Source organism: Bombina bombina, chromosome 2 (genome assembly GCF_027579735.1).
Source record: "Bombina bombina isolate aBomBom1 chromosome 2, aBomBom1.pri, whole genome shotgun sequence".
Lineage (NCBI taxonomy): Eukaryota > Metazoa > Chordata > Amphibia > Anura > Bombinatoridae > Bombina > Bombina bombina.
The window spans coordinates 98,720,274-98,747,673 of record NC_069500.1 but is presented as its reverse complement, the minus strand read 5'-3'; the positions used below and the strand labels follow the sequence as shown (position 1 = coordinate 98,747,673).

The 27,400-nt window shown below is 37.6% G+C and overlaps 1 protein-coding gene across 1 annotated transcript in view; it reads left to right on the top strand.

Annotated features, from left to right (window-relative positions):
* Nucleotides 1-27,400, top strand: part of C1QTNF3 (C1q and TNF related 3) — a 223,200-nt gene that overhangs the window by 18,866 nt on the left and 176,934 nt on the right. Inside the window, exons 2-3 of the mRNA XM_053701192.1 lie at nucleotides 1,730-1,838; nucleotides 14,375-14,529. Of these exons, the coding sequence (XP_053557167.1) occupies nucleotides 1,730-1,838; nucleotides 14,375-14,529 (264 nt within the window). The remainder of the gene's footprint in view (nucleotides 1-1,729; nucleotides 1,839-14,374; nucleotides 14,530-27,400) is intronic.

The following is a 27,400-nucleotide window of genomic DNA, read 5'->3' as shown; positions in this document are numbered from 1 at the left end:
AAATGTGATTTATTTTAACTTTATACCCATGCAATTTAAATAAAATATCTTGTTAGATAAGTAATTGGCATTTTTATATCAGCTATATGATATATAGAGGATTATGCCACTTGAAATGAAAATCTTTTTATTTTGAAATTGGGAGTCACACGATTAATTTTAATTTTGTAGATAAAGACACAGGGGCCCATTTAACATGCTCGTAGGGAGCTTGTGGGCCCGTGTTTCTGGCGAGTCTTCAGACTCGCCAGAAACAGCAGTTATAAAGCAGTGGTCTAAAGACCGCTGCTCCATAACCCTGTCTGCCTGCTCTGAGCAGGCGGACAGGAATCGCCAGAAATCAACCCGATCGAGTACGATTGGGTTGATTGACATCCCCCTTCTGGTAGCCGATTGGCCGTGAGTCTGCAGGGGGCGTATTGCTCTCCACATTCAGCGAGGTCTTGCGGACCTGATCCGTAGTGTCGGATTAGGTCCACAAGACCTTTCTTAAATAGTGGCCATAGTCTCTGCACACTCCTCCTTTTATTACTAATAATTTTATATATAACAGGTTATGAAATTGTTTGTTTTTTACAACAACCAGATGCTATCTAGAGGGTCATGTGCTCCCTCATTTGCTTCTCTTCTACATAAGTGGCCTAATGAGGTTATGGATTTTTAAAAAATTTTTTATCTGGTATCTAACATGTTTGAAAACTTTTCAAACTTTTACACTTTCCTCGAGATAATCAGAGCGTGACTTTGACATTTTTCCAACAAGAGGTAAATTGCATGTGGGATGAGTTAATAGCCTTTTATTTCCAGATTCCAGACATGCTTAAGTCAAGGGCATATTTGTTTGGGGCTGCCATATTACCTCTTCAGTTATGGAAAATGAATAGATCAGTGTTCTTTTAACTTTATTTCAAACTCTTTCTTTAAAAGGCTCCTAATATTTGTATTTGAGTCCTTGTAAAGCAGCAATATGGCAGCACTATATTTGCCTCCTCTTTTCCCAAATGGACATTAGCAGCTCTCTATAAATCCTACATTATGTGGATGTCACATGTATTCCTTTCTATTAAATTACAATACACACATCCTTCATAAAGCTACATATTTAAAGGGACAGTCTAGTCCAAAATAAACTTTCATGATTCCGATAGAGAATGTAATGTTAAACAATTTTCAAATTTACTTTTATTGCCAATTTTGCTTTGTTCTCTTGGTATTCTTAGTTGAAAGCTAAACCTAGGAGGTTCATATGCTAATTTCTTAGCCCTTGAAGGCCACCACTTCTCTCAGGGCATTTTGACAGTTTTTCACCACTAGAGGGTGTTAGTTCATGTGTGTCATATAGATAACACTGTGCTCATGCACGTGGAGTTCAGATGAGCCAGCTCTGATTGGCTAAAATGGATGTCTGTCAAAAGAACTGAAATAAAGGGGCAGTTTGCAGAGGATTAGATACAAGGTAATCACAGAGGTAAAAAGTGTATTTATATAACTGTGTTGGTTGTGCAAAACTAGGGAATGGGCAATAAAGGGATTATCTATCTTTTTAAACAATAAAAAGTCTGGTGTAGACTGTCCCTTTAAATGTAACACTCAAGTCTAGAGAGGTTCTACAACAGGGAATGCAGAGGGTACAAGTATTCGTAAATATTATTTACATTATTCTTTTTCAAGAGGTTTTTCATACACATAACATTTGTGCTCACATTAATACTTGTTTATCCATCACCAGACACCGCAACAACCTGATTGCAGTTCATGCTGCAGAGGTGACTTTGGATACCGAATGCATCAAACAGTCTCTGGGCCACCAGGTTTACCCGGACCCGCTGGCATACCAGGTAATATCATTTAAATAAAGAAAAATAACTTTCTGTTAAGAGATTTACAAATTAAATAGAATATATATATATATATTTGTTGCTCAGCAGTTGATTTTTATTAAAAACTAATTAGTGTTGAAAAAATTTTATTTTGATTTTATAACTAAAAGAGAATGATATGGAATTTTTATTTACTTACCATCAGTTATTTTTTGCAATTTTTTGCCCCAAGCTTACATCCTTTTTCACATAATTGCAGTTTGTGGTTACTCCCTTCATCAGCTGCGTAATAAAACCTGCCAGTGCTTAACCCTTTACAAGCACTAATACAGAAAGAGAACCAAAGGATACACCTAATGCAGCGCTCTGCCCGCGGTGTTCTCTTCCACAATATATACATTTTGTCTAGGAGGCAGAGTTTAAAAAAAAAAAATATGGCCATTCAATGATTAAGGCTTCAATAGCGCTTTATAAGCAAGCTTTATCGATGGTGACCATCGATAAAGCTACGGCGAAACACGCCTGGTGAAGCGAATAGGGGGTCGGAGGTAATAGCATTGAATACTTAGTACTATCCTGGCATCTCCAAGGTCTGTGAATTTACTTTTTACACTTTTTAAATAAAAGTTATGTTTTATCATTGAGGACTTGGTTGCAGGAATTATTTTCTTGTATATGCCGCTGCACTTGCTTATAAAACGCTATTGAAGCCTTAATCATTGAATGGCCATATTTTTTTAAAAACTCTGCCTCCTAGACAAAATGTATCCTTACTCACATACCAGACTTTTGCACTTTGCTAAGGCCTGAAAGGGACATGACATCAAACACTCATTTTTTCTTCCATTCTTCACAGACAGAGCATAGAATTTAAAACAACCTTTCCATTACTTATATCATCAAATTTGTTTCATTCTCTTTGCATCCTTTGTTGAAGGAGCAGCAATGCACTACTAGGAGACTGAGAACGTTGAGTCAGCCAATGACAAGAAGCGTATAAATATATATATATATATATATATGTATATATATATATATATATATGTTTTCACCTCCCAGTAGTGAATTGCTGCTCCTGAGCCTACCTAGGTATGTTTTTCAACAAAAGATACTAAGAGAAAAAAGACATTTTGATTATAGAATTAAATTGGAAAGTTATTTGGAATTACATGCTCTGTCTGAGTCAATCAAGTTTAATTTAAACTTTACTGTCCCTTTAAAGGATCCTGACATTCAAAAGTAAAGAACTTTTTTTATTTATTAATGTTATCAGATTAACTTTATTCTCTTGATATCCTTTGTTGGCAATTAGCTCCTTTCCATGAGAGCATTCCGAGGTAGATTCTATGATCAAGAGCATAGTTTGAGAAAAATCCCACTTTTGAGTTCATTAAACTTTATTCATGTCCATGTGTACAGAATACAATAAAGGGCCATTTCGGTCAAAATGTAAATGTACATAGATGAAATACGTCTCTGAATAGAAACATCATTGCAATGTTCATGTGTTGGCAAAAACATGCATTTTTCTCTGCACGTGCATGAGAAGCATAACTAGATATTCTTAGTGCACCAGCATTGTAAATACTGCAGCTGTTTAGAGCACCATTGGGGTTTGTATCATGTCAGAAATTAACAAATTGTATCATTACCAGATGGTACAAGCACCTTAAGCTCTCTGAGCAAGTGCTGTGCTTAAAATGCTGGTGCACGGTGCATACTTAAATACACTTTTGAAACAGCTGTAGCTTTTATTAGAAGCATTTTCACTAATACATTTATATTCCAAAATGCTTCTATTCGAAACTGAAATGCATCCATGTGGATTTCAATTTTGTCTGGAATGCCCCTTTAAAGCTTTACATCTTTACATACTTTACATACTTATACTTACTGTAAGTTCTCTATGGTATACCTCCTAATTTTTCCTGGAGGCTTTCCAATACAGGGAGGTTATGGGGACTTGCGGCTGTAGGCCACTTGTTTTTTGAGGGAGGAATCACAACAGGAGAGATGGGGCCACAGATGTGCAGTGGGCTGGGCTAGGTGTTTTATGGGTGGGATGGGGAGTCAGAGCATGTCAGTGGAGAAAAGGCTTTCCTTGCAAGCCCTGGACATTTGTCCTAATTCAGGCAGTCAAGCAATATGCAGGATAGTTCAGTTGGAGCAGGGCCCTCTAATCCTTCTGTCATAGGGCCTGGTATTCCAAACATTGCTGCTCAGGCGAGATGATCTAAGAAGTTTTTGAATATCAGGTCCTTAGTCTGCCTTTTTGGGTTTTGTTTTTATTTATTGTACCCAACCCACCCTCAGAGGTGTAACTATAACTCACTGGGTCCCAGGGCAAAGTCTATGGCTGGTTCCCCCTCACTTGAACAGCATCCCTTCCAAAGCAAAACAAATTATCTCTTTTTTAGTACACCTGAGTGACTAGGAACAGGAAATGGTTCAACCATCACTTCCTGTTTTACATGTGGTATAAATATGTAACACATAGGCCAAACTCCCTTAGTTATTCATCACAATGGGTAAGACCAAGGAATATAGCTGTGATGTGCGGCAAAAGGTTGTTGAGCTTCACAAATTGGGAAGTGGCTATAGGAAAATAGCAAAAGCATTGAAAATGACAATTTCCATCATCAGGGTAATAATAAGGAAGTTCCAGTCAACTGGAAATGGCATGAATCAACCTGGAAGAGAACACGTGTCTATATTGTCTCAACGCACTGTGAAGAGGATGATTCGAGTGGCCAAAATATCTCCAAGATCACAGCCGGAGAATTGCAGAATTTAGTTGCGTCTTGGGGTCAGAAAGTCTCCAAAACTACAATCACACATCACCTACATCACCACAAGTTGTTTGGAAGAAAAAAGCCTCTACTCTAATCCAAAAAAAAAAAACTTGTGTCTTCAGTTTGCCAGACACTACTAGAACTTCAAATGGGACTAGGTTCTATGGTCAGATGAAACCAAAATAGAGCTTTTTGGCAATAAACACCAAAGGTGGGTTTGGTGCACCCAGAGAGGTAGCCAAGTGGAAAAGTACCTCATGCCCACGGTTTGCCCAAATGTTTGAGCGCCACTTGTAATCTAGCCCTTAGATTGCTATACTGGTTAAAGCCAAAGGCTGAAATAGGGGTCTATTCCCTTCTGTTTGAAGAGCTTTGCATATGAGTTTTGAGGGACCAAACAAAAATATCAGAAAATAGTTTATAGCAGGCATTTTCTAACAGATTCTTATGACTTTACACATAGGAAATTAGTCAAATATTTTGCATTGATACCACGTCAAGAACAACATTCCAATTTATCAAGAAACAATGGCCTCTAGTTATCAAGCCGTCAACCTCAAATACGCTGGAATTCTTTTTTTTTCCTGTAATTTAGTGTTTGTTTGTTTTTTGTAATTTAGTTTAGTTTATTTAATATTATTTAATTGTAGGTATTTGTAGCTAATTTATTTAATTAATTTAATGATAGTGTAGTGTTAGGTTTAATTGTAACTTAGGTTAGGATTTATTTTACAGGTAATTTTGTATTTCTTTTAGCTAGGTAGTTATTAAATAGTTAATAACTATTTAATAACTATTGTACCTAGTTAAAATAAATACAAAGTTACCTGTAAAATAAATATAAATACTAAAATAGCTACAATGTAATTATTAATTATATTGTAGCTATCTTAGGGTTTATTTTACAGGTAAGTATTTAATTTTAAATAGGAATAATTTATTTAATGATAGTGTAGTGTTAGGTGTAATTGTAACTTAGGTTAGTTTTTATTTTACAGGCAAATTTGTTGTTATTTTATCTAAGTAGCTATTAAATAGTTAATAACTATTTAATAGCTATTGTACATAGTTAAAATAAATTTAAATTTGCCTGTAAAATAAAAATAAATCCTAAAATAGCTACAATAGAATTATTAGTTATATTGTAGCTATATTAGGGTTTATTTTATAGGTAAGTATTTCGTTTTAAATAGGATTAATTTAGTTAATAAGAGTAATTTTTATTTAGATTTATTAAAATAATATTTAAGTTGGGGGGGGTGTTAGGGTTAGTGTTAGACTTAGGTTTAGGGGTTAATTAGTTTAATATAGAAGGCGGTGGTATAGGGGGGCAGGATAGGGGTTAATACATTTATTATAGGTGGCGACGGTGTAGGGGGGCAGATTAGGGGTTAATAAGTTTAATATAGGTGGCGGCAGGGTCCGGGAGCGGCGGTTTAGGGGTTAAACAATTTATTTAGTTGCGGCGGGGTATGAGATCCGCAGGATAGGGGTTAATAGATTTATTATAGGTGGCGGCGGTATAGGGGGGCAGGATAGGGGTTAATAGGTATTATGTGTGTGACAGCGGGGTCCGGGAGCGGGGCAGTTTAGGGGTTTATATATTTATTATAGTTGTGGCGGGGTCCAGGAGCGGCGGTTTAGGGGTTAATAAGTTTATTAGAGTGGCGGTGGGCTCCGGGAGCGGCGGTTTAGGGGTTAACTTGTTTAATATAGTTGCGGCAGGGTCTAGGAGTGGCGGTTTAGGGGTTAATAACTTTAGTTGCAGGGGGCTCCGGGGGCGCTGGTATAGGGGGTAGAACAGTATAGTTAGTGTGGGTGCTTACTGACAGCTTATCAATAAAGCTGTAAAAAAGCCGAAGAGCAGCAAAATCGGATGAGTGATAACTATCACAGTCCGCTGCTCATCGCCCCGTACTTGGTGCGCAGCTTTTTGACAGCTTTTTTAATAACTTTGGCGAGCGTATTCAGGTCCGCGGCGGCGATGTGAGGCGAGCTTAGGCGGGCGTATTGGGGCCGGCGATGGCAGGTACGTCCGGAGCTTGATAACTAGAGGCCAATGTATCAATTCCTGTTTTAATAACCATTTTTTTTTTAAAGATTGCTTTAAAGAACAGCAGAAAGCTAAATGCTAATCTATAAAACTTTTACAAAAAAAAAAATATCATCAGAATGTTTGTTTGTAATTGTTTGAATGTTAAACATTTTTATTTTAACCCCTTCGCTGATAGGCAATTTCACACCCCTGAGCTGAAGCTACTCTTGGCCATTTATACCCATTTCATTTAAGCATCAATTTCAGTGTTTTTTCTATTAAGTGCCCCACACAAATCATACCTTGATTTCTTCATAAGACCTGACACTTATAAAATAGCTTTAGTTTGCACCAATAACTAAATACAGGAAACAGCTTAGCATATAGAGCAGAGCTTTCCAAACTTTTCATGTTGGTGACACACTTTTTAGACCTACATAATTTTGCGACACAGTAGTTCAGTTGTACTAGCAAACAGGAGGTTAAACTAACTTGTTTTAAGAGATATGGGCACATACATAAATTATATAATAACAAAATGCATTTACAAGTAACAGGATGTATGTGCAAGAATTAAAAAAAAGTTTAATAACACCAATAGCTACTTACTATTTTAATGGGATGTATGAGGTTGATGGGATGAACACAGTTTCGGAATATTTGGTGTAATATTAGATAAAGACACTCACATTTTATCATCAAGCATTTTTAAGCTTCCACTTCCTATCCATATATCAAGAGCAGGAGCAGCAATGCACAAAAAAATCCCACTGACTTCTGACTTCAGCTCAGCGTTTAAGCTGCCACCCTCAGAGCTCTGTGAGTCCGACTGACTACTGCCCACGCTGTAAACACACTGCTGTCCCACTCACTGACTACACATGCAGTCACGAGCCAATTAAGGAGACTACACGTGCAGTCAGGAGACAATGTGCCGCCAAATCCGCCAATGGTAATAGTTTCAGTTCCCACTGAGCTGTGCCAATTGGTTAAGATGATCTGTGACCCACTAGGTATCAATCATGTGTCAACCATGTGATATGCGTAGCAGGCAGGTGGAAAGTCAGAAACCAAAAAACAATAAAAAAAAATAAATGTAAATTTAAAAAAATTTGTGCTGAAGCAGCGACACACCTACACACTGCTGCCGACACACTAGTGTGTCCCGACACACAGTTTGGAAAGCACTGATAAAGAGGTTGCTCTTTTAAATCTTTAGCAAAATACTTTTTTTTTTTTTATATAGTTTTGCAAAAAACCTAGTTGTATTGTAACCAAGGTCATACAAGAACTCTCACATGGCCCATCAAATTTGACTCTTTTCATTCTCAGTTCCAAGCAATGAAGAATGTGTCATTATTGGCATAGTATACAGCAGTTATAAAATGCAGTCTTTACAGGTATATTGATACTGTATTAAACTAAGTACAATGGGTGCATTGTTTCAAATACACTGGTAATTTTGTGATGATCTTTGTTCTTAAAAAAAAGCAATTTAAAAGCATCTAGAGCCACACTCAGTCAATTCAATTAGATTTTGCTAAGCTATTGTACAGGGTTTAAGGGAAATATTCAATTAATGTGTTCCAAATCCATTGTGATCACTAATAAACAATATGAATAAAAAAAAATCAGATTTCTAGATTTTGAGGTTGTGACTTGCATTTTCTAACTTTTCCTGCCAATCTTGTTTGTGGTACAGGATATCACATATGAAATACATGTACATACTGTCCTGCACACTCCCAATGGACTATACAGTTGTGATGAATTGAGCTTTAAAGAATCTAGACTTTTTAATCTAATACTTGGCTGTGACCATTTATGAGTATATTCCACTTATGCAACATAATAGAATTATTCCAAAACAACATGAAATACTCGCAAATATGTCAGAAAGTGCTTTTAGGTGTCAAATTCGGTAAGTGAAAAATAGTCAATAGGGACAGTCTAGGCCAAAATAAACTTTCATGATTCAGATAGAGCATGTCATTTTAAACAATTTTCCAATTTACTTTTATCACCAATTTTGCTTTGTTCTCTTGGTATTCTTACAGAAACCTGGCTCTCTACTTCAGACACAGCATCCACTGCTGCACTGTCACATGGGGGTCTCCATTTCAGCCACACTCCTAGATCTGGCAATAGACAAGGAGGTGGTGTCGGTATTTTACTTTCCTCTCGTTGCACCTTTCAACAAATACAGCCCTTCTCTTCACTAACATTTTCTTCATTTGAAGCACACATGATTCGGCTATTCTCTCCCCTCTCTATACGTGTTGCAGTCATATACCGCCCCCCTGGCTCCCCAACTCAATTTTTAGATCACTTTGCTGCCTGGCTTCCTTATTTCCTTTCCTCAGACACCCCTGCCCTCATTGTTGGCGACTTCAACATCCCCCTTAACAATCCCACTGCCCCATCTGCTAAACAACTTCTGCAACTCACTTCCTCTTTCGGTCTGTCACAATGGACTGATTCTCCCACTCACAAAGATGGTCACTCCCTTGACCTGATCTTTAGCTATCGATGCACTCTCTCAAACTTCTCAAACTCCCCTTTTCCTCTTTCTGACCACCATCTCCTTACCTGCAACATATCATCCCTTCCTACAACTCTCCCACCTTCTACTCCTCACACCAAACTTCACAGAAGCATTAGGTCTTTAGATCAGCAACAACTTGCTAATTCCCTTCAACCACTCCTCTCATCCTTCTCCTCCTTTTCCTGCCCTGAACAATCTATCCGCCACTATAATTCCACCCTTATATCCGTCCTTGACAATCTCGCCCCTCTTACCACTGCTAGGAAATCACACACTCATCCCCAGCCCTGGCATACTCCTCTGACACGGTACCTACGCAGATGTTCCCGTACTGCTGAACGGCATTGGAGGAAATCACGGAGTTCAGCTGATTTTCTGCATTACAAATTCATCTTGAACTCCTACTACTCTGCCCTTAATCTCCACAAGCAACACTACTTCTCTACTCTTATCTCTAATCTTTCTTCAAACCCAAAACGTCTGTTCTTCACTTTCAATACTCTCCTCCGCCCTCCTCCACTTCCTCATACAACTTCTTTGTCAGCTCAAGACTTTGCCAGTCACTTCATTAACAAAATTGATTACATCAGACATGAAATCAGTTCTCAACACAATTCCATTCTCTCCCCCCCTCAAATACTCTCACTCAACCACAACCCTCATAACCTGAAACTTAGTTCATTCTCCCCTGTTACTGAGGACGAAGTTTCAGCACTTATACTGCGCTCTCACCTCACTACCTGTCCCCTTGACCCTATCCCCTCACATCTGCTCCCCTCTCTCTCTGCTACCCTTACCCCTATACTAACACATATTTTCAACCTCTCCCTCAGCACTGGTACATTTCCCTCATCAATGAAACATGCACTGGTCACACCTATCCTCAAAAAACCTTCCCTTGATCCTACCTCCCCATCCAACTACCGCCCAATTTCTCTCCTCCCTCTTGCTTCAAAGCTTCTCGAAAAACTAGTATATGCACGCCTATCCCATTTCCTTACGTTAAACTCCCTTCTTGACCCGCTGCAATCTGGATTTCGTCCCTATCACTCCACAGAGACAGCTATTGTTAAGGTCACCAACGACCTACTTACAGCTAAATCAAAAGGCCACTTCTCTCTGCTTATCCTCCTTGATCTGTCCGCAGCCTTTGACACTGTCGACCACCCTCTTTTGCTCCAAACCCTCCAATCCTTCGGCATCTGTGACACAGCCCTTTCGTGGCTCTCTTCCTACCTGTCAAACCGTACCTTCAGTGTAGCCTTCTCTGGGGCCTCCTCTGCCCGGTCACCACTTTCTGTCGGAGTACCGCAAGGCTCTGTCCTCGGTCCCCTTCTCTTCTCAATCTATATGTCATCACTAGGTTCCCTAATTAAGTCCCACGGTTTCCAATATCATTTGTATGCCGATGACACCCAAATCTACTTCTCTGCACCAGAACTATCTCCTTCCTTGCTAACCCGTGTCACTAACTGTCTTTCTCACATCTCTTCCTGGATGTCCTCTCACTACCTCAAGCTAAATCTCTCCAAAACTGAGCTCCTCATTTTCCCCCCTTCTTCAAAAATCTCCACCCCTAATATCTCTATAACTGTTGACAACTCCATCATTACCCCTACCTCGCATGCCCGATGTCTCGGGGTCACATTTGACTCAGATCTTTCCTTCACTCCTCACATTCAGTCCTTGGCTACAGCCTGCCGCTTCCACCTTAAAAACATCTCTAAAATTAGACACTTCCTTACACAAGACACAACCAAGATTTTAATCCACTCTCTCATTCTTTCCCGCCTTGATTACTGCAACTCTGTCCTCTCTGGTCTCCCCACCTGCCGTCTAGCTCCTTTACAATCCATAATGAATGCCTCTGCCAGACTCATCTTCCTTACACGTCGCTCTTCATCTGCTGCGCCTCTCTGCCAATCCCTTCACTGGCTTCCTCTTGCCTCTAGGATCAAACACAAAACTCTCACTCTTACATACAAAGCCCTCAACTGCACTGCTCCCCCCTACATCTCAGACCTTGTCTCCAGATACTCTCCCTCCCGTCCCCTTCGCTCTGCTCATGACCTCCTACTCTCCTCCTCTCTTGTCACCTCATCACACTCCCGTTTACAGGACTTCTCCAGACTGGCTCCCATCTTGTGGAACTCTCTGCCTCGCTCCACAAGACTCTCTTCTAGTTTTAAAAGCTTCAAGTGCTCCCTAAAGACTCTACTGTTCAGGGACGCATACAACCTACGCTAGCCCTTCCTAATACTAGTTCCTCTCCTCCACTGCAATCCCCTGAACCCTCTTAGCATGTAAGCCTAAAAGTCCAGCTGTTTGTAGATCACCTTCTTAAGAGCTGACTACAACAGTGCAACTCTTGGCAGGGCCCTCTACCCAATAATTGTTTTGTTGTACTCCCCCTTTTGTTTATAGCGCTGCGGAATCTGTTGGCGCTCTACAAATAACCGATAATAATAATAACCTAGGAGGTTCATATGCTAATTCCTTAGACCTTGAAGCCCACCTCTTTCAGATTGCATTTTAACAGTTTTTCACCACTAGAGGGTGTTAGTTCATGTATTTCATATAGATAACACTGTGCTTTTGCACGAGAAGTTATCTGGGAGCAGGCACTGATTGGCTAGACTGCAAGTCTGTCAAAAGAACTGAAAAAGGGGCAGTTTGCAGAGTCTTAGATACAAGATAATCACAGAGGTTAAAGGTATATTAATATAACTGTGTTGGTTATGCAAAACTGGGAAATGGGTAATAAAGGGATTATCTATCTTTTAAAACAATAACAATTCTGGTGTAGACTGTCCCTTTAAAAAACCTGTTGAAAAGTGTAAAAAAATTAATGGTGACTGCTGAGAAATTTGGATCCATGTTAAAATAGGAATTTTTTTCAGCAAGCTGATAATGCAATTATTGTCTCTGAGAAAAAGCTAAAGAATTCTTATTCATTTCAGCTCGAAGCTCCTGGCAAGAACAAAACAAAAAACTACTGATAAAAAAAGGTCAATAGATAAACTCCTGTTTTTAGTCCCTTTGCAGGGGTTAAACACACAATTATATACAAGCAATAGTGCAATGATAAAATATTCCAACATGTCAGAACACTTTATTTTTGCACTTTTATATATCTTTAATTATGCATAGTAAGACAATTTATTATGGCCTAGATTACAAGTGGAGCATAAAATGTAAATGTGCGCTGGGATAAGAAGTTAGGTACAATGCGAATGCGACTTCGCACTGCTTGGAAGCCTTGCGCTCATGAATGCGCGCTTCAATAACCTCATTTTCCAGCTGCGAGACACGCAGTGGAAGGGGCAATTCACGCAGCATTGGGCAGCAAAAAATAAATATACATGTATATGAATATATACATATATATATTTAAGTGCTTATATGTGTATATAAGCATATAGAGTACATATATATTTATTGTGAAAACACAGTCACACATAGACTGCAATGTAAAGGCATTTTCACTGCTGTGTTTATTCAAACACCCCACATCCCCTCACTTTAAAATAAAGACGCTCATATTTTTATTTTATATTTATTGAGCTACTTACCTCTAAAGGCTGGTTATTGAACATGCGCCCGTAAACTGTCAAATTTGCCCCTATACGGGCACATTAAAATAGCGTTCCACTTGTAATCTAGCCCTATACATTTACTTTAATAATTTATTGTGACCCCTTTTCTCGTAACTTAAGTTTATTACATTTTACATTTTTTGCTTCAGATGAAATAAAAGATAAAAATGCTGAAAAAACTCTTGGTTTCCAAGTTAGTCCCATTCTAGGATATCTTCTATTCACACGAGTGGTGGGATTGCAAGGTCCCCAAAAGAAATAAGGAAATCTTTTTCCTCTTATTATGGCTCGCTATATAATCTTGGGGATAACAGTCCAGCTCTTTCCCATAACTATTTTGGACATTCATATATTTTCGGTTAAGCTCGCTCTGCCATGAGTTCCAGAAGATAGGGTAGTGGGCATAGAATCCCCATTTACACCCAATGGACTTAAAGGGACAGTCAACGCCAGAATTTTCTTTGTTTAAAAAAAAGCTAATCCCTTTATTACCCATTCCCCAGTTTTGCATAACCAACACAGTTATAATAATACACGTTTAACCTCTTTAATTAGCTTGTATCCAAGATTCTGCTGACTGCCCCCTTATTTCAGTTATTTTGACACATTTGCATTTTAGCCAATCAGTGCTCACTCCTAGGTCACTTTACGTGCATGAGCTCAATGTTATCTATATGAAACACATGAACTAATGCCCTCTAGTGGTCAAAATGCATTCAGATTAGAGGCAGTCTTCAAGGTCTAAGAAATTAGCACATTAACCTCCTAGGTTTACCTTTCAACTAAGAATACCAAGAAAACAAAGCAAAATTGGTGATAAAAGTAAATTGTGAAGTTGTTTAAAATTGCATGCTCTATTTAAATCATGGACGTTTTTTTTGGACTTGACTGTTCCTTTAAGGGAGTAAGTAAAGGGACACTAATGTAAAAATTAAGCTTCCACGATTCAAACAGAATGTGCAATTAAAAAAACAAAAACAAATATAAAGTGAGTGAGCACAATGTTATCTTCATAGCACACATGTCTAGCTGTACAAAAACCTGTCAAAATGCACTGAGATAAGAGACAGCCTTCAAGGGATTAGAAATTAGCATAAGAGACTACCTAGGTTTAGCTTTCAACAAATAATACCAAGAGAACAAAGCAAATTTGATGATAAAAGTAATTTGGAAAGTTGATTAAAACTGTATGACCTATCTGAATCATGAAAGTTTAATTTTGACAAGACTGTCCCCTTAAGCATTTTTAGGCTTATAGGAGCTCAGGGGTGTGCCTTTAGCACTCTATGTAGCAGTGTTTGTAATAATGTTTGTTGTGATGTTACAGCTTATGTGGACTTTGCATTGTTCTAAGATTTTATAAACAGGAATTAATCCAAAATCCAGAATGCCAATATCCAAACATTCTGGAATCCAAACTTTTTTTTTAATATAAAATGATCAAAAATGACTACATTTTCCCACCTGTAAGTCACAATTTTCTGTTTTTTCCTGTCTGTGTCTTTGGTTTAGTTTTTTTGTGTTCTGAAATGAAAATGTTAGTCTATATTATTTAAAACAACATTTATTATATAATTTGTTATTAGGCAATCATGGGAACAATGGAAACAATGGTCTTCCTGGTCAAGAAGGATCAAAGGGTGAAAAAGGAGATAAAGGAGATATGGGCCCAAGAGGGGAGCGAGGTCACATTGGAGTCAAAGGAGAAAAAGGTTACCCTGGAGTCCCACCAGAACTTCAGGTGAGAGATAGTATATATTACTTATCTTTTAAAAATACTAATGCGAAAAAAATCTTTATAGGGAAAATATACAAATCTAAAAACCCACAAACCTCAATATCACATCTGAAAATCCACAAGCATCAGTATCACTCTACACCCCTTGTTCTGCATCTGAAAATCCACAAACCCCAGTATCACTACATTTCTCGCTCTGCATCTGAAAATCCACAAACCCCAACATCACATCTATACACCCTTTGTTCTGCATCTGAAAATCCGCAAACCCCAATATCACGCTACATCCTTTGTTCTGCATCTGAAAATCCACAAACCCCAATATCACTCTACACTCTTTGTTCTGCATCTGAAAATCCACAAGCATCAGTATCACTCTACACCCCCTACACTACATCTGAAAATCCACAAACCCCAGTATCACCCTACACCCCTCAAAATACATCTGAAAATCCACAAACCTCAATATCACTCTACACACCTTGTTCTGCATCTGAAAATCCACAAACTCCAATATCACTCTACACCCCTTGTTCTGCATCTAAAGATCCACAAACTTCAGTATCTCTCTACACCCCTTGTTCTGCATATGTAAATCAACAAACCTCAATATCACTCTAAACCCCTTGTTCTGCATTTGAAAATCCACAAACCCCAATATCACTACATTTCTTGCTCTTTATCTGAAAATCCAAAAACCCCAATATCACTACATCTCTCACTCTGCATCTGGAAATCCACAAACCCCAACATCACTCTACACCTCTTGTTCTGCATCTTAAATACACAAACTCCAATATCACTACACCCATTGTTCTGCATCTGAAAATCCACAAACCTAAATACTACTCTACACCTTTTGTTCTGCATCTGAAAATCCACAAACTCCAATATCACTACACCCCTAGTTCAGCATCTGAAAATCCACAAACCTCAGTTTCACTCTATACCCCTCACACTACATCTGAGAATCCAGAAACCCTAGTACCACTCTACACCCATCACACTTCATCTGTAAATTCACAATCCTCAGTATTACTACATCTCTCACTCTACATTTGAGAATCCACAAACCCCAGTATCACTACATCTCTTGCTCTGCACCTGGAAATCCACAAACCCCAATATCACTCTGCAGCCTTTGTTCTGCATCTTAGAATACACAAATCCCAATATCATTACACCCTTTGTTCTGCATCTGAAAATCCACAAACCTAAATATTACTCTACACATTTTATTCTGCATCTGAAAATCCACAAACTCCAATATCACTACACCCCTGGTTCAGCATCTGAAAATCCACAAACCTCAGTATCATTCCACACCCCTCAAACTACATCTGAAAATCCAGAAACCCTAGTACCACTCTACACCCATCACACTTCATCTGTAAATTCACAATCCCCAGTATTACTACATCTCTCACTCTGCATCTGACAATCCAAAAACCTCAATATTAACACCCCTTGTTCTGCATCTGAAAATCCACAAACCTCAATATCACTACACCCTTTGTTCTGCATTTGAAACTCCACAAACCTCAATATCACTACACCCCTGGTTCTGCATCTGAAAATCCACAAACCCCAATAACACTACATCTCTTGCTCTGCACCAGGAAATCTGCAAACCCAAGCATCACTCTATGCCCCTTGTTCTACATCTTAAAATACACAAACCCCAATATCACTACACCCATTGTTCTGCATCTGAAAATCCACAAACCTAAATATTACTCTACACATTTTGTTCTGCATCTAAAAATCCACAAACCCAATATCACTACACCCCTGGTTCGGCATCTGAAATTCCACAAACCTCAGTATCACTCTACACCCCTCACACTACATCTGAAAATCCAGAAACCCTAGTACCGCACTACACCCATCACACTTCATCTGTAAATTCACAATCCCCAGTATTACTACATCTCTCACTCTACATTTAAAAATCCACAAACCCCAGTAACACTACATCTCTTGCTCTGCATCTGAAAATCCACAAACCCCAATATCACTCTACAGCCTTTGTTCTGCATCTTAAAATACACAAACCCCAATATCACTACACCCTTTGTTCTGAATCTGAAAATCCACAAACCTCAATATCACTACACCACTGGTTCTGCATCAGAAAATCCACAAACCTCAATATCACTACACCCCTGGTTCTGCATCTGAAAATCCACAAACCCCAATATCACTCTACACCACTCACACTACATTTGTAAATCCACAAACCTCAGTATCACTACATCTCTCACTCTGCAGCTGAAAATCCACAAACTTCAATATCACTACACCACTGGTTCTACATTAGAAAATCCACAAACCTCAATATCACTACACCACCAGTTATGCATCTGAAAACCCATAAACCTCAATATCACTACACCCCTGGTTCTGCATCTGAAAATCTGCATCACTCGGATGTTATAAGTTGCACTGAGTAATTACAACTGGATAAACAAAAAATGTGTCTGTCTTTATTTCAGGCTGCAAAGCAAAAACATTTGATTATTTTCAAGGGGGGTGATTTTTTTCAATACTCACTGTATATGTCCTCTTTTGTATATAATGTTGGAGGTCAGGGGGCAGAATCCTGCAGAATCCACAACTTCCAGAGTTAAAAACCAAAGGAAAATAAAGAATGAAAGTATATTGAAAAATTTTTTGCTGAACGTAATTAATTGCACTCTAACGTGGTAGTGATCAGGCGTTATCCGACATTAATTTTACTGCTTTTTTCCAATAAAAGTCTATTCTCTGAGGAAATTAATGTACCCACGCCATCTGACACACAGATACTAGTGTATTTTTGCGATAAAAAATAACATTGGTTTCTACCGATGTTAATGCGCCTTACCGTTCAGTTTTGTGTTCCATCTGTAATCTAGACTTTTATAGGTACTTACCTTCTGAATATAATGTCCCTTTAAAAGGATATAGTAGACCACACCACTTAACTTTTATGCAAAACTAAAATTGCTGAACCTATAATCATATGTTTAGAAATAAATAATAGAATGTACTGTGCTTGCTGGCTGAACTAATAGATTCACAGAGGAGAACCATGTAATCAGAACACCAACAACACTTTGGTTTCGCAGTTAAAGGGCCATAATACCCAAATGTTTAAACACTTGAAAGTGATGCAGCATAGCTGTAAAAAGCTGACTAGAAAATATCTCCTGAACATCTCTATGTAAAAAAGAAAGATATTTTACCTCAAAATGTCCTAAGTATTCACACCAGATTGTAAAGGATTTCTAAGCAGCATTTTAGTGTGTCTGTCCTGGGACATCTGAAGGGATGAGCATTGTGCACTCTCATCTTATTTCACCAATCAGGTAAAGGAAGTTTACAATGAAATCTCATGAGAGTCAAGTCAAATCTCATGAGATCACAGTAAAAGTTCATGACCTCAGCACTGCTGATGCTGATTGGCTGCTGTTCATTTCTTCATTTTTTTAATTTTTTTTACCTGCAGCTGAGAGCAGCTGAGTATAACTTTTTACACAGAACTTACTCTGCTGAGCTGAGGAGATTGTGAGTTAAAATATCTTCCGTTTTTACATAGAGATGCTCAGGTGATATTTTCCTGTCAGCTTTTTATAGTTATACTGCATCAGTTTCAAGTGATTTAGCATATGAGTATTATGTCCCTTTAAGAAAGAGATGGTATTTTATGTACTAGTTTGTGGCAGAATGTTTTATGCAATCATCTTTATGATAGCTGTATCCTTAGTAGAACAGCTGTTACTTAGATCCTTTTGATTTATGTATCGTGTTCTACGTGTGTCTCTACTGCCAAATTAAGAAAACTGCATAGTAAGTTGTCCCTGTTATCTGTTAATATTCAGTTGTTTAAATAACATATTAATTATTTTTTATTTAATAATTGAAAATTTAATTAACTAGAGTGTAAACATCCATGACCAGTTACCATAGTTACATTTATAGTCAAATGTAATTCCTTTAAAAGATTCCTGTTGTCCTTTATTGACATCTCATAAACATTTTCCTGTGAAAGAAATTGTGCAAAAAAGCTGTGATAGAAATATCTAAAGACAATTACCCCATAAAACTTTAATGGATTTGGCATGCCTTAAAGGGGGACTGTACATGTTTCTATTATGTGTGAGAAAATGTTTCTATCATATATATGGATGATTAACAATTAAACGTGGTAATAATGTTTTTTCATGTAAGGGTAAAATTAAAGCTGTTTACTAGACATGTGCACATTTGTTGAGAAAACACAGATATTCGTTTTCCTTTAACGATATGAATATCCAAAAGAATGCAGCCCGAAATTTAAAGAAAATAAAGAAATAGTTAAAAATACTTACCTAAGCACGATGGAGAGTCTCGCTAATCTGCTCCTCTTCATTACAGAGCCCCAGCGGCTCTAACAGGAGCCTTAACACGGCGATTTCCAAGGCCTGCACCAAAGGAGAAATTCTCCAGCGCTTAGGTAAGTATTTTAGTGGCTACAGGTTAACTTTTTCACCTGTAGCAGCGGAACATGTACATTTGTTTAACAAAAATAAATGTAAATGTTCAATAAATGGTCGGTATTCAATTAGTTTAAAATGAGACATGGGGACCGATTTAACAATCTCCATATCGGGCTATCTGCCCCAATGCCTCTGTTTCCAAGAGTTAAGAAGCAGTCTTAAGACTGTTGCTCCTTAACATGTCTGCTGCATCTGAGGCTACAGACATCAATCCACCCGATCAAATACAATCGGGTTGATTGACACCCCCTGCTAGCGGCCAATCTGTGTGTCCGCGAATCTGTAGGGGGCGGCATTGCACATGCAGTTCACCAGAACTGCTTGTGCAATGTTAAATGCTTATAGAGTATGCTGTTGGCATTTAGCGATGCAGGGCGGACATAATTCGCTATAGTGAATCATGTCCACCCGGGGTATGATAAATCTACCCCAAATACCAAATAGCACGGGTTTTGAATATTTGAAACATGAAGTATTTTGAATATTACGAACAAAAAATTCAGTCAAACCCAAAAATTACGTCTGTGCACGTCTACTGTTTGTGCACGTCTACTGTTTACATTTACCTAACAGGAAGTGCACGTTTGTGAACAACTTATACCAAGGTAACTGGCTGAGAGGGACAATTGCCACAGGAAGAAAATAGTCTTTATTCAGCACAGGGACAAACATTTTTCAAAAAGCGCTATAATACATTTTTCTCTGGAACACATCATTGCTTTATGTGCATATTTTACAATGGGTTTATAGGTGAATGTGTATGTTTATTTTTCAATAATCAGATTAAGGAAACATTGCACTTAATTATAAAGTGTATAAATCAGAATTCAGGTTTGATTGACAGGGCACATCTGAACTTTCACAGCTTTCTATTGATTTGCTGGAGCTCAAATTGCAATTCTTCCTTCTCCTTAGCAGTGTTCCCAGTTGATCTCCTTAGCAGTGTTCCCAGTTGATCTCCTTAGCAGTGCTCCCAGTTGATCTCCTTAGCAGTGCTCCCAGTTGATCTCCTTAGCAGTGTTCCCAGTTGATCTCCTTAGCAGTGTTCCCAGTTGATCTCCTTAGCAGTGTTCCCAGTTGATCTCCTTAGCAGTGTTCCCAGTTGATCTCCTTAGCAGTGTTCCCAGTTGATCTCCTTAGCAGTGTTCCCAGTTGATCTCCTTAGCAGTGTTCCCAGTTGAAAAGAGGGCATTGATGGAAATGAAACAAAAGAGAGAGGTACTAGACCACGGAGCAAATAAAAATATAATAGCTTGCTCTATGGCTAGTCACTACCAAGAAGCAAACTCTTCTCCTCCATATTTCACAGAAATAAAATACTCTGATGCCTCCTAAAGAGGAAAGTCCAGCCACACATTACCAGGTAATACCAGATATATGATTTGGGCTTCTGTGGTTGAGTTGCAGCCATATCCCTCTAGATATACAGGGCAACAGCTTCCTGTCTGGTTGCTCGTATTACCCTTAAATAAAAAGTGCCTAAGGGCTATTATGACCTTGCAAAACAACAGAGATTAAACGAAGCATATGTTTGGGATCAGATGTACAAATGTATCATTTATAGGAGAATTGACCAGAATTTGGGGGCATGGCTTTGAGTCATCCTTTGCATGTAATAATGAGAGTTCAACAATCCATTTTAAAGAACTAGGATTAAGAGAAAAAAGTCGTTATATACCGCCAGCTATTAATCATAGTATTGAAACATATGTATCTCTAGTGCAAAACGATATAGAATAGTTACAACCCGAAACAAAAAGGTTGGCAACTAAAACGTTCAGAAGAACTGACACAAGTTTGCCTGTAACACAGATAAAAGCACTTCAGTCTTTACAAGAAAGGTCAGACATAGTTTTAAAAAGAGCTGACAAGGGAGGGCCGGTAGTTTTGCTTAACAAAGAATACTACATTGATGAAATTAGAACACAATTGAAAAATGGAAAAGTTTATAAAAAAAAAATAGACTATAACCCAATATTCCAGATACAGAAGGAAAAAGAGATGAGATTGCGAAAATAGCAGAAAAAAAACATAAAATTATTGGTAAAGTGTAAGTCATTTTTTGAGAACTGAAACCCCTTATACACCAGTGATATATACGCTTGCCAAAGTTCATAAAAAATTAGATCCCACCCAAGCCGCCCTATAGTCGCTAGTACCATCTCTATTTTTACTAACATTTATATATTTTTAGATAGAATCCTTCGCCCATTCGTTGAACAATCTTTTTAAAAGACACTGGAGACTTTCTTGACAAACTTAATGATTTACAACTTCCAACAGATAAATGTATCTTATACAGTCTAGATGTAGAAACGCTATATATATCTATAACCCACAATAGTGGTATGGATTCAGTTAGTGCTGTATTAAAATCTAATGGTAAATATAATGATAGTCAAATTTACTTTTTTCTGTAACTACTAAGCATTATTTTATATGAAAATTATTTCCTGTTCCAAGATGATTTCTTTTTACAGTTACAAGGAACTGCCATGGGTTCCAATGTTGCCCCGAACTATGCAAACATTTTTATGAACATGTATGAAGAAAAGTTTATTTACCCAAACGAGATGTTTATTGAATATGGTGCCACATGGTGGCGCTATATCAATGACATTTTTGGGGTATGGTTGGGCGACATTGGAACCCTAACAAATTTTGTTGAAGATTTGAATGCTGCAACCAGGCACATTAAATTTAAATTGAACTGGAGCGAGGAGTACCTAGACTTCTTGGATGTCAGTCATTAAAGAAGGCAATCTATTTAAAACAGATCTGTTCAAGAAAAAGACTGACAGAAACAGTTGCACTATGAAAGTGCCCACCCACCATCACTACTTAAACCCCTCCCCCATAGCCAATTACAATTAGTCCGCAAAATTGATCAGAGATGAAAAGAAATGGGTATAAGATTTTAAGCTTGTGGATACCCCAAAAAATTGATTGATAAGGAAATGGAACAAATCAAAACTATACCTAGATCTGATTTAATTAGGGTAAAAAATAAAAAGAGAAAGAGAAAACAACAACGGTTAACATTTGTGTCAGAATTCAATACACAAAGTAAAGATATATTACGCATCATTAAGAAACACTGGCACATTCTTTCTAGATGTAACCCTGACATCCTCAAATTCAAAGATACCCCTATGCCAGCATACAAAAAAGGAAAAAAAATGCAAGAAACATTAGTTAGAGCTGACCTAGGCAGTAATATAAAATCTAGTCAGAGTTTTATGACCAGTAAAAATTATGGTTGTTACCCCTGCTTTGGGTGCTCATGCTGCAGCAACATGACAAAAGGTAAAGTCATCTATCACCCTCATAATGGAAAGAAATACACTATAAAAGGGTTCTACACATCTAACTATATATATTATTTACATGGTGATGCGTCCGTTTGGGAACCTTTATATTGGAGAGTCCACTAGGACAGCAAGAGAAAGAATGATTGAACATAAAAGCAATATAAGAACAAAAAATGTAAAAGCCCCTTTATCTAATACTTTTTTAAATGCAGACCACACTATAAGCCAATTATGCTTCCAAATAATAGATCATGTAGAGACACCATGGAAAAGGTGGGGATAGAGAGCTGTTACTAAGACAAAGGAAATCGTTTTGGATATATGAATTGGGGACCCTTGAACCAGGAGGTATTAATAAAGATTTGGGATTTGTCCATATTTTTATGAATATATATATGCTACATTTAAATAATAGGTTAGTTTTTTGCTATCTGCTTCTATTGATAAGGATTAGCTTTACTGCTAAACCACTAGAATGTTAATTAGATGAATTTTTATGTAATAATGTAGAAAAGAAAAAAATCAATGTTTAAACAAGTAATGAAATGGTTAATATGTTTGCAGCACCACCTAGTGGTAAGAGTGCATATAAGTCACAATAGGTGAAATGTTTGTTATAGCATGACTAAGGGATTGGCTCCCAAAACGTCGCTATTTTGGTTTTCTTTATAAAATAAAAATAAGCTTTTTATTCTGTCACCGATCTCTTTGTTCTTTATCACTGTTTGGGCTTCAGTGGCAGTAGCCCGGGGTTGTCATGCATATACCTCAGTGCTGGATTACCTGGACTTTTGATTACTTCTGGGTGTGCCAGATTGATATGCTTTAGGCAAGTGCTCATTTGTGAAAGGAATTTTGGGGCTGTACTTCCTTCTAGATGGGGATCAGACTAATATTCTGTCTTTGTGAAAGACACATGTGGGCTAAAAGAGGCTGCTTTGTCCCATAGTGTAAACTACAACAGCACTGTCTGTTCCCAGTTGAGCACTTTTATTTCCTTGTTATTCTATGTTATGCTATTATCAGTGGGGAAGACCCTTTACCATAAAAACACCAACAATTATCCAAAGTCTTCAAATTTATTATACACAATGCATTCTCCACTGCAGCCTCAGCCACTCCCAACCTAAAGTCTAACTTTAAAAACTAATATGGTCCTCGTCATTAGCTCCAATCTTTCTTTTAAATGGAAATTTTAGTTCTTTTTTAAATGACAACGCAAATGCCTAAAAAAATATCAGTTAACATATATATTTGATACATACTGTATGTGTGATAGTGATATGATGCATAATCATTTGTGCTGCCCTAATTAATCTAAGGTATGAGGTTGTATGACTGACCTCTAGGAGAAGTGATTTAATAAAGACATTATTGTAACAAGTAGCAATTTGGATAAATACCTTATTTACAATGCAGCATATGGGTTTTAGGAAATAGTTTGGTGTATTATATATCATTGGAATGGGTACACCCCAATGAAATTGTTGTAGTAGAACATACGGCTTTTTGCGCACAACGTTAACATGTATTACAAGTTGAAAGTAAAAAGTTTGCATGCAAGTGAAACCCAATGCACACTAACTTGATTACTTGGGATATTGTGACCATGCTAATGCATTCGCCCCATAGACTTCAATGTAGGGCGTAGAAGACAAAACCTAACACTTATTGCTGCATAGTGACAGGCATCACGGGGGCTTCACGTTATGCGCAGTGATGTCACGCACAATGACGTGATGACGTCACTGCGCAACTTTATACTTAACAATGTTACGTATAGGAGCAAGGGGCATGCTGCTTAGAAGCCTGTATCTCAGACATCTAAACAGCTACAGACCCCCAAGACCCACCGTTGGAAAGGTAATCGCCTAACCTCTCAACAATGTAAGTCTTGGGATCTGAAAAAAAAAGAAAAGTTACATTTTAAAAAATAAAAAATAAAATAAAATAAAAAAAACTTAGAAAAGCATAGCACCCAGGTGGGAAAATGCTTAGCGCTCAAAGGGTTAATATTTCACATTCAAATGTTCTTCACATACAGGACAATGTTATTTTTATTGTAAATATACACATTTTATAAGAAGTTAAGTGGTCAACAGAAAATATTTGGTATGTTAAGAGACTAGTATGTATATCTATTTTTATACAGCATAAGCTACAATTTATTAAAACGTGTTTACATTTATATGCTGCTGGAACAATTTTAAATTATGATTTTCTCATATTATGTTACTACTACTTTTTCTAATACTGCCCCACACAACAATTTTTAAATAAATAAAGTAATTGTAGAGGCTGTTGCAATTAACTCCTAGTAACACTGCACTTTTCAGGTCAATATTCCCAAATGATAGGGTGATCATTTTTATACTTATTCCCGACTTTTCTTATTTATAATTCTCCTTACCCTGCTGTAGCAAAGGATAAGTAAAACAAAACTACCTTGTAAAGGTATGACTGCCTTTATGAAGTAGGGGTGCTACAGTAATTAATGTGCCACCTCCATAGTAACTGCAAAACAATTGTGTGTAAAAGAGTTTGTGTGTGTTAGATAGTGAGTATATAAGAGAGAGTGAGCAACAGGATGTGTGTGTGAGAAAGTGAGAATATATGTGAGAGAAACTGTGTGACAAAGTGTTTAAAAGTGTGTGTGAGTATTATTTGTAAGAGTGTGTGAGTTAGTTTGTGTGAGTGTGTAAGAGAGAGCTTGTGTGAGAGAGTGTTTGTGATAGTGTTTGTGTGTATCTTTGATTGTGTGTGTATGTATCTGAGTGTGTGTATAACCCTAGCTATATTTGTATGTGTGCAATTATTCCTGTCTCAGATTGCGGCCATGTGATCAAGAATATTCTCTTTTTAGGTATGAGAATAAGTTTAAAATAATTATTAGTATATAATTGTATACAAAAAGGTGTTTTATTCTTAATAAAAATGTATATTAGAAGCGTATAATGGCATAATACAAATTTAATGTATGACATTGTGAAAATTTGGAGTTGAAAAAGTGGGACCACAAAGAAATTTCATAGGACCACTAGCTCTTGGGCAACTTATTCAACCCCTATATATATATATATATACAGGGAGTGCAGAATTATTAGGCAAATGAGTATTTTGACCACATCATCCTCTTTATGCATGTTGTCTTACTCCAAGCTGTATAGGCTCGAAAGCCTACTACCAATTAAGCATATTAGGTGATGTGCATCTCTGTAATGAGAAGGGGTGTGGTCTAATGACATCAACACCCTATATCAGGTGTGCATAATTATTAGGCAACTTCCTTTCCTTTGGCAAAATGGGTCAAAAGAAGGATTTGACAGGCTCAGAAAAGTCAAAAATAGTGAGATATCTTGCAGAGGGATGAAGCACTCTTAAAATTGCAAAGCTTCAGAAGCGTGATCATCGAACAATCAAGCGTTTCATTCAAAATAGTCAACAGGGTCGCAAGAAGCGTGTGGAAAAACCAAGGCGCAAATTAACTGCCCATGAACTGAGAAAAGTCAAGCGTGCAGCTGCCAAGATGCCACTTGCCACCAGTTTGGCCATATTTCAGAGCTCCAACATCACTGGAGTGCCCAAAAGCACAAGGTGTGCAATACTCAGAGACATGGCCAAGGTAAGAAAGGCTGAAAGACGACCACCACTGAACAAGACACACAAGCTGAAACGTCAAGACTGGGCCAAGAAATATCTCAAGACTGATTTTTCTAAGGTTTTATGGACTGATGAAATGAGAGCGAGTCTTGATGGGCCAGATGGATGGGCCCGTGGCTGGATTGGTAAAGGGCAGAGAGCTCCAGTCCGACTCAGACGCCAGCAAGGTGGAGGTGGAGTACTGGTTTGGGCTGGTATCATCAAAGATGAGCTTGTGGGGCCTTTTCGGGTTGAGGATGGAGTCAAGCTCAACTCCCAGTCCTACTGCCAGTTTCTGGAAGACACCTTCTTCAAGCAGTGGTACAGGAAGAAGTCTGCATCCTTCTAGAAAAACATGATTTTCATGCAGGACAATGCTCCATCACACGCGTCCAAGTACTCCACAGCGTGGCTGGCAAGAAAGGGTATAAAAGAAGAAAATCTAATGACATGGCCTCCTTGTTCACCTGATCTGAACCCCATTGAGAACCTGTGGTCCATCATCAAATGTGAGATTTACAAGAAGGGAAAACAGTACACCTCTCTGAACAGTGTCTGGGAGGCTGTGGTTGCTGCTGCACGCAATGTTGATGGTGAACAGATCAAAATACTGACAGAATCCATGGATGGCAGGCTTTTGAGTGTCCTTGCAAAGAAAGGTGGCTATATTGGTCACTGATTTGTTTTTGTTTTGTTTTTGAATGTCAGAAATATATATTTGTGAATGTTGAGATGTTATATTGGTTTCACTGGTAAAAATAAATAATTTAAATGGGTATATATTTGTTTTTTGTTAAGTTGCCTAATAATTATGCACAGTAATAGTCACCTGCACACACAGATATCCCCCTAAAATAGCTATAACTAAAAACAAACTAAAAACTACTTCTAAAACTATTCAGCTTTGATATTAATGAGTTTTTTGGGTTCATTGAGAACATGGTTGTTGTTCAATAATAAAATGAATCCTCAAAAATACAACTTGCCTAATAATTCTGCACTTCCTGTATATATATATATATATATATATATATATATATATATATATATATATATATATTATATGGATTATTTAGGAATTGTTTACAGTATCTATAACATTAGTAATTATTATTAATATTTGTTAATATTTATTTAAAATTTCAATAACGTGCCTTAAGATAACTAAGTTTTAATGTGCGCTAACCCAAAAACGCGTTAGACCTAAAGCGAGAAACTCAAAGCACATATTTTACATTCCTTTATTTTTCACATAGATTTTTTTCTTAATTTTTATCATTATATATATATTTTTTTAATAAGTATAGTAGATTTACAGATAGAAATACAATAAAAATAACATTCACCTATATTACGAGTTTTGCATTATGGTTAGTTACGGCTATACCGCTGAAAAATTGGCCA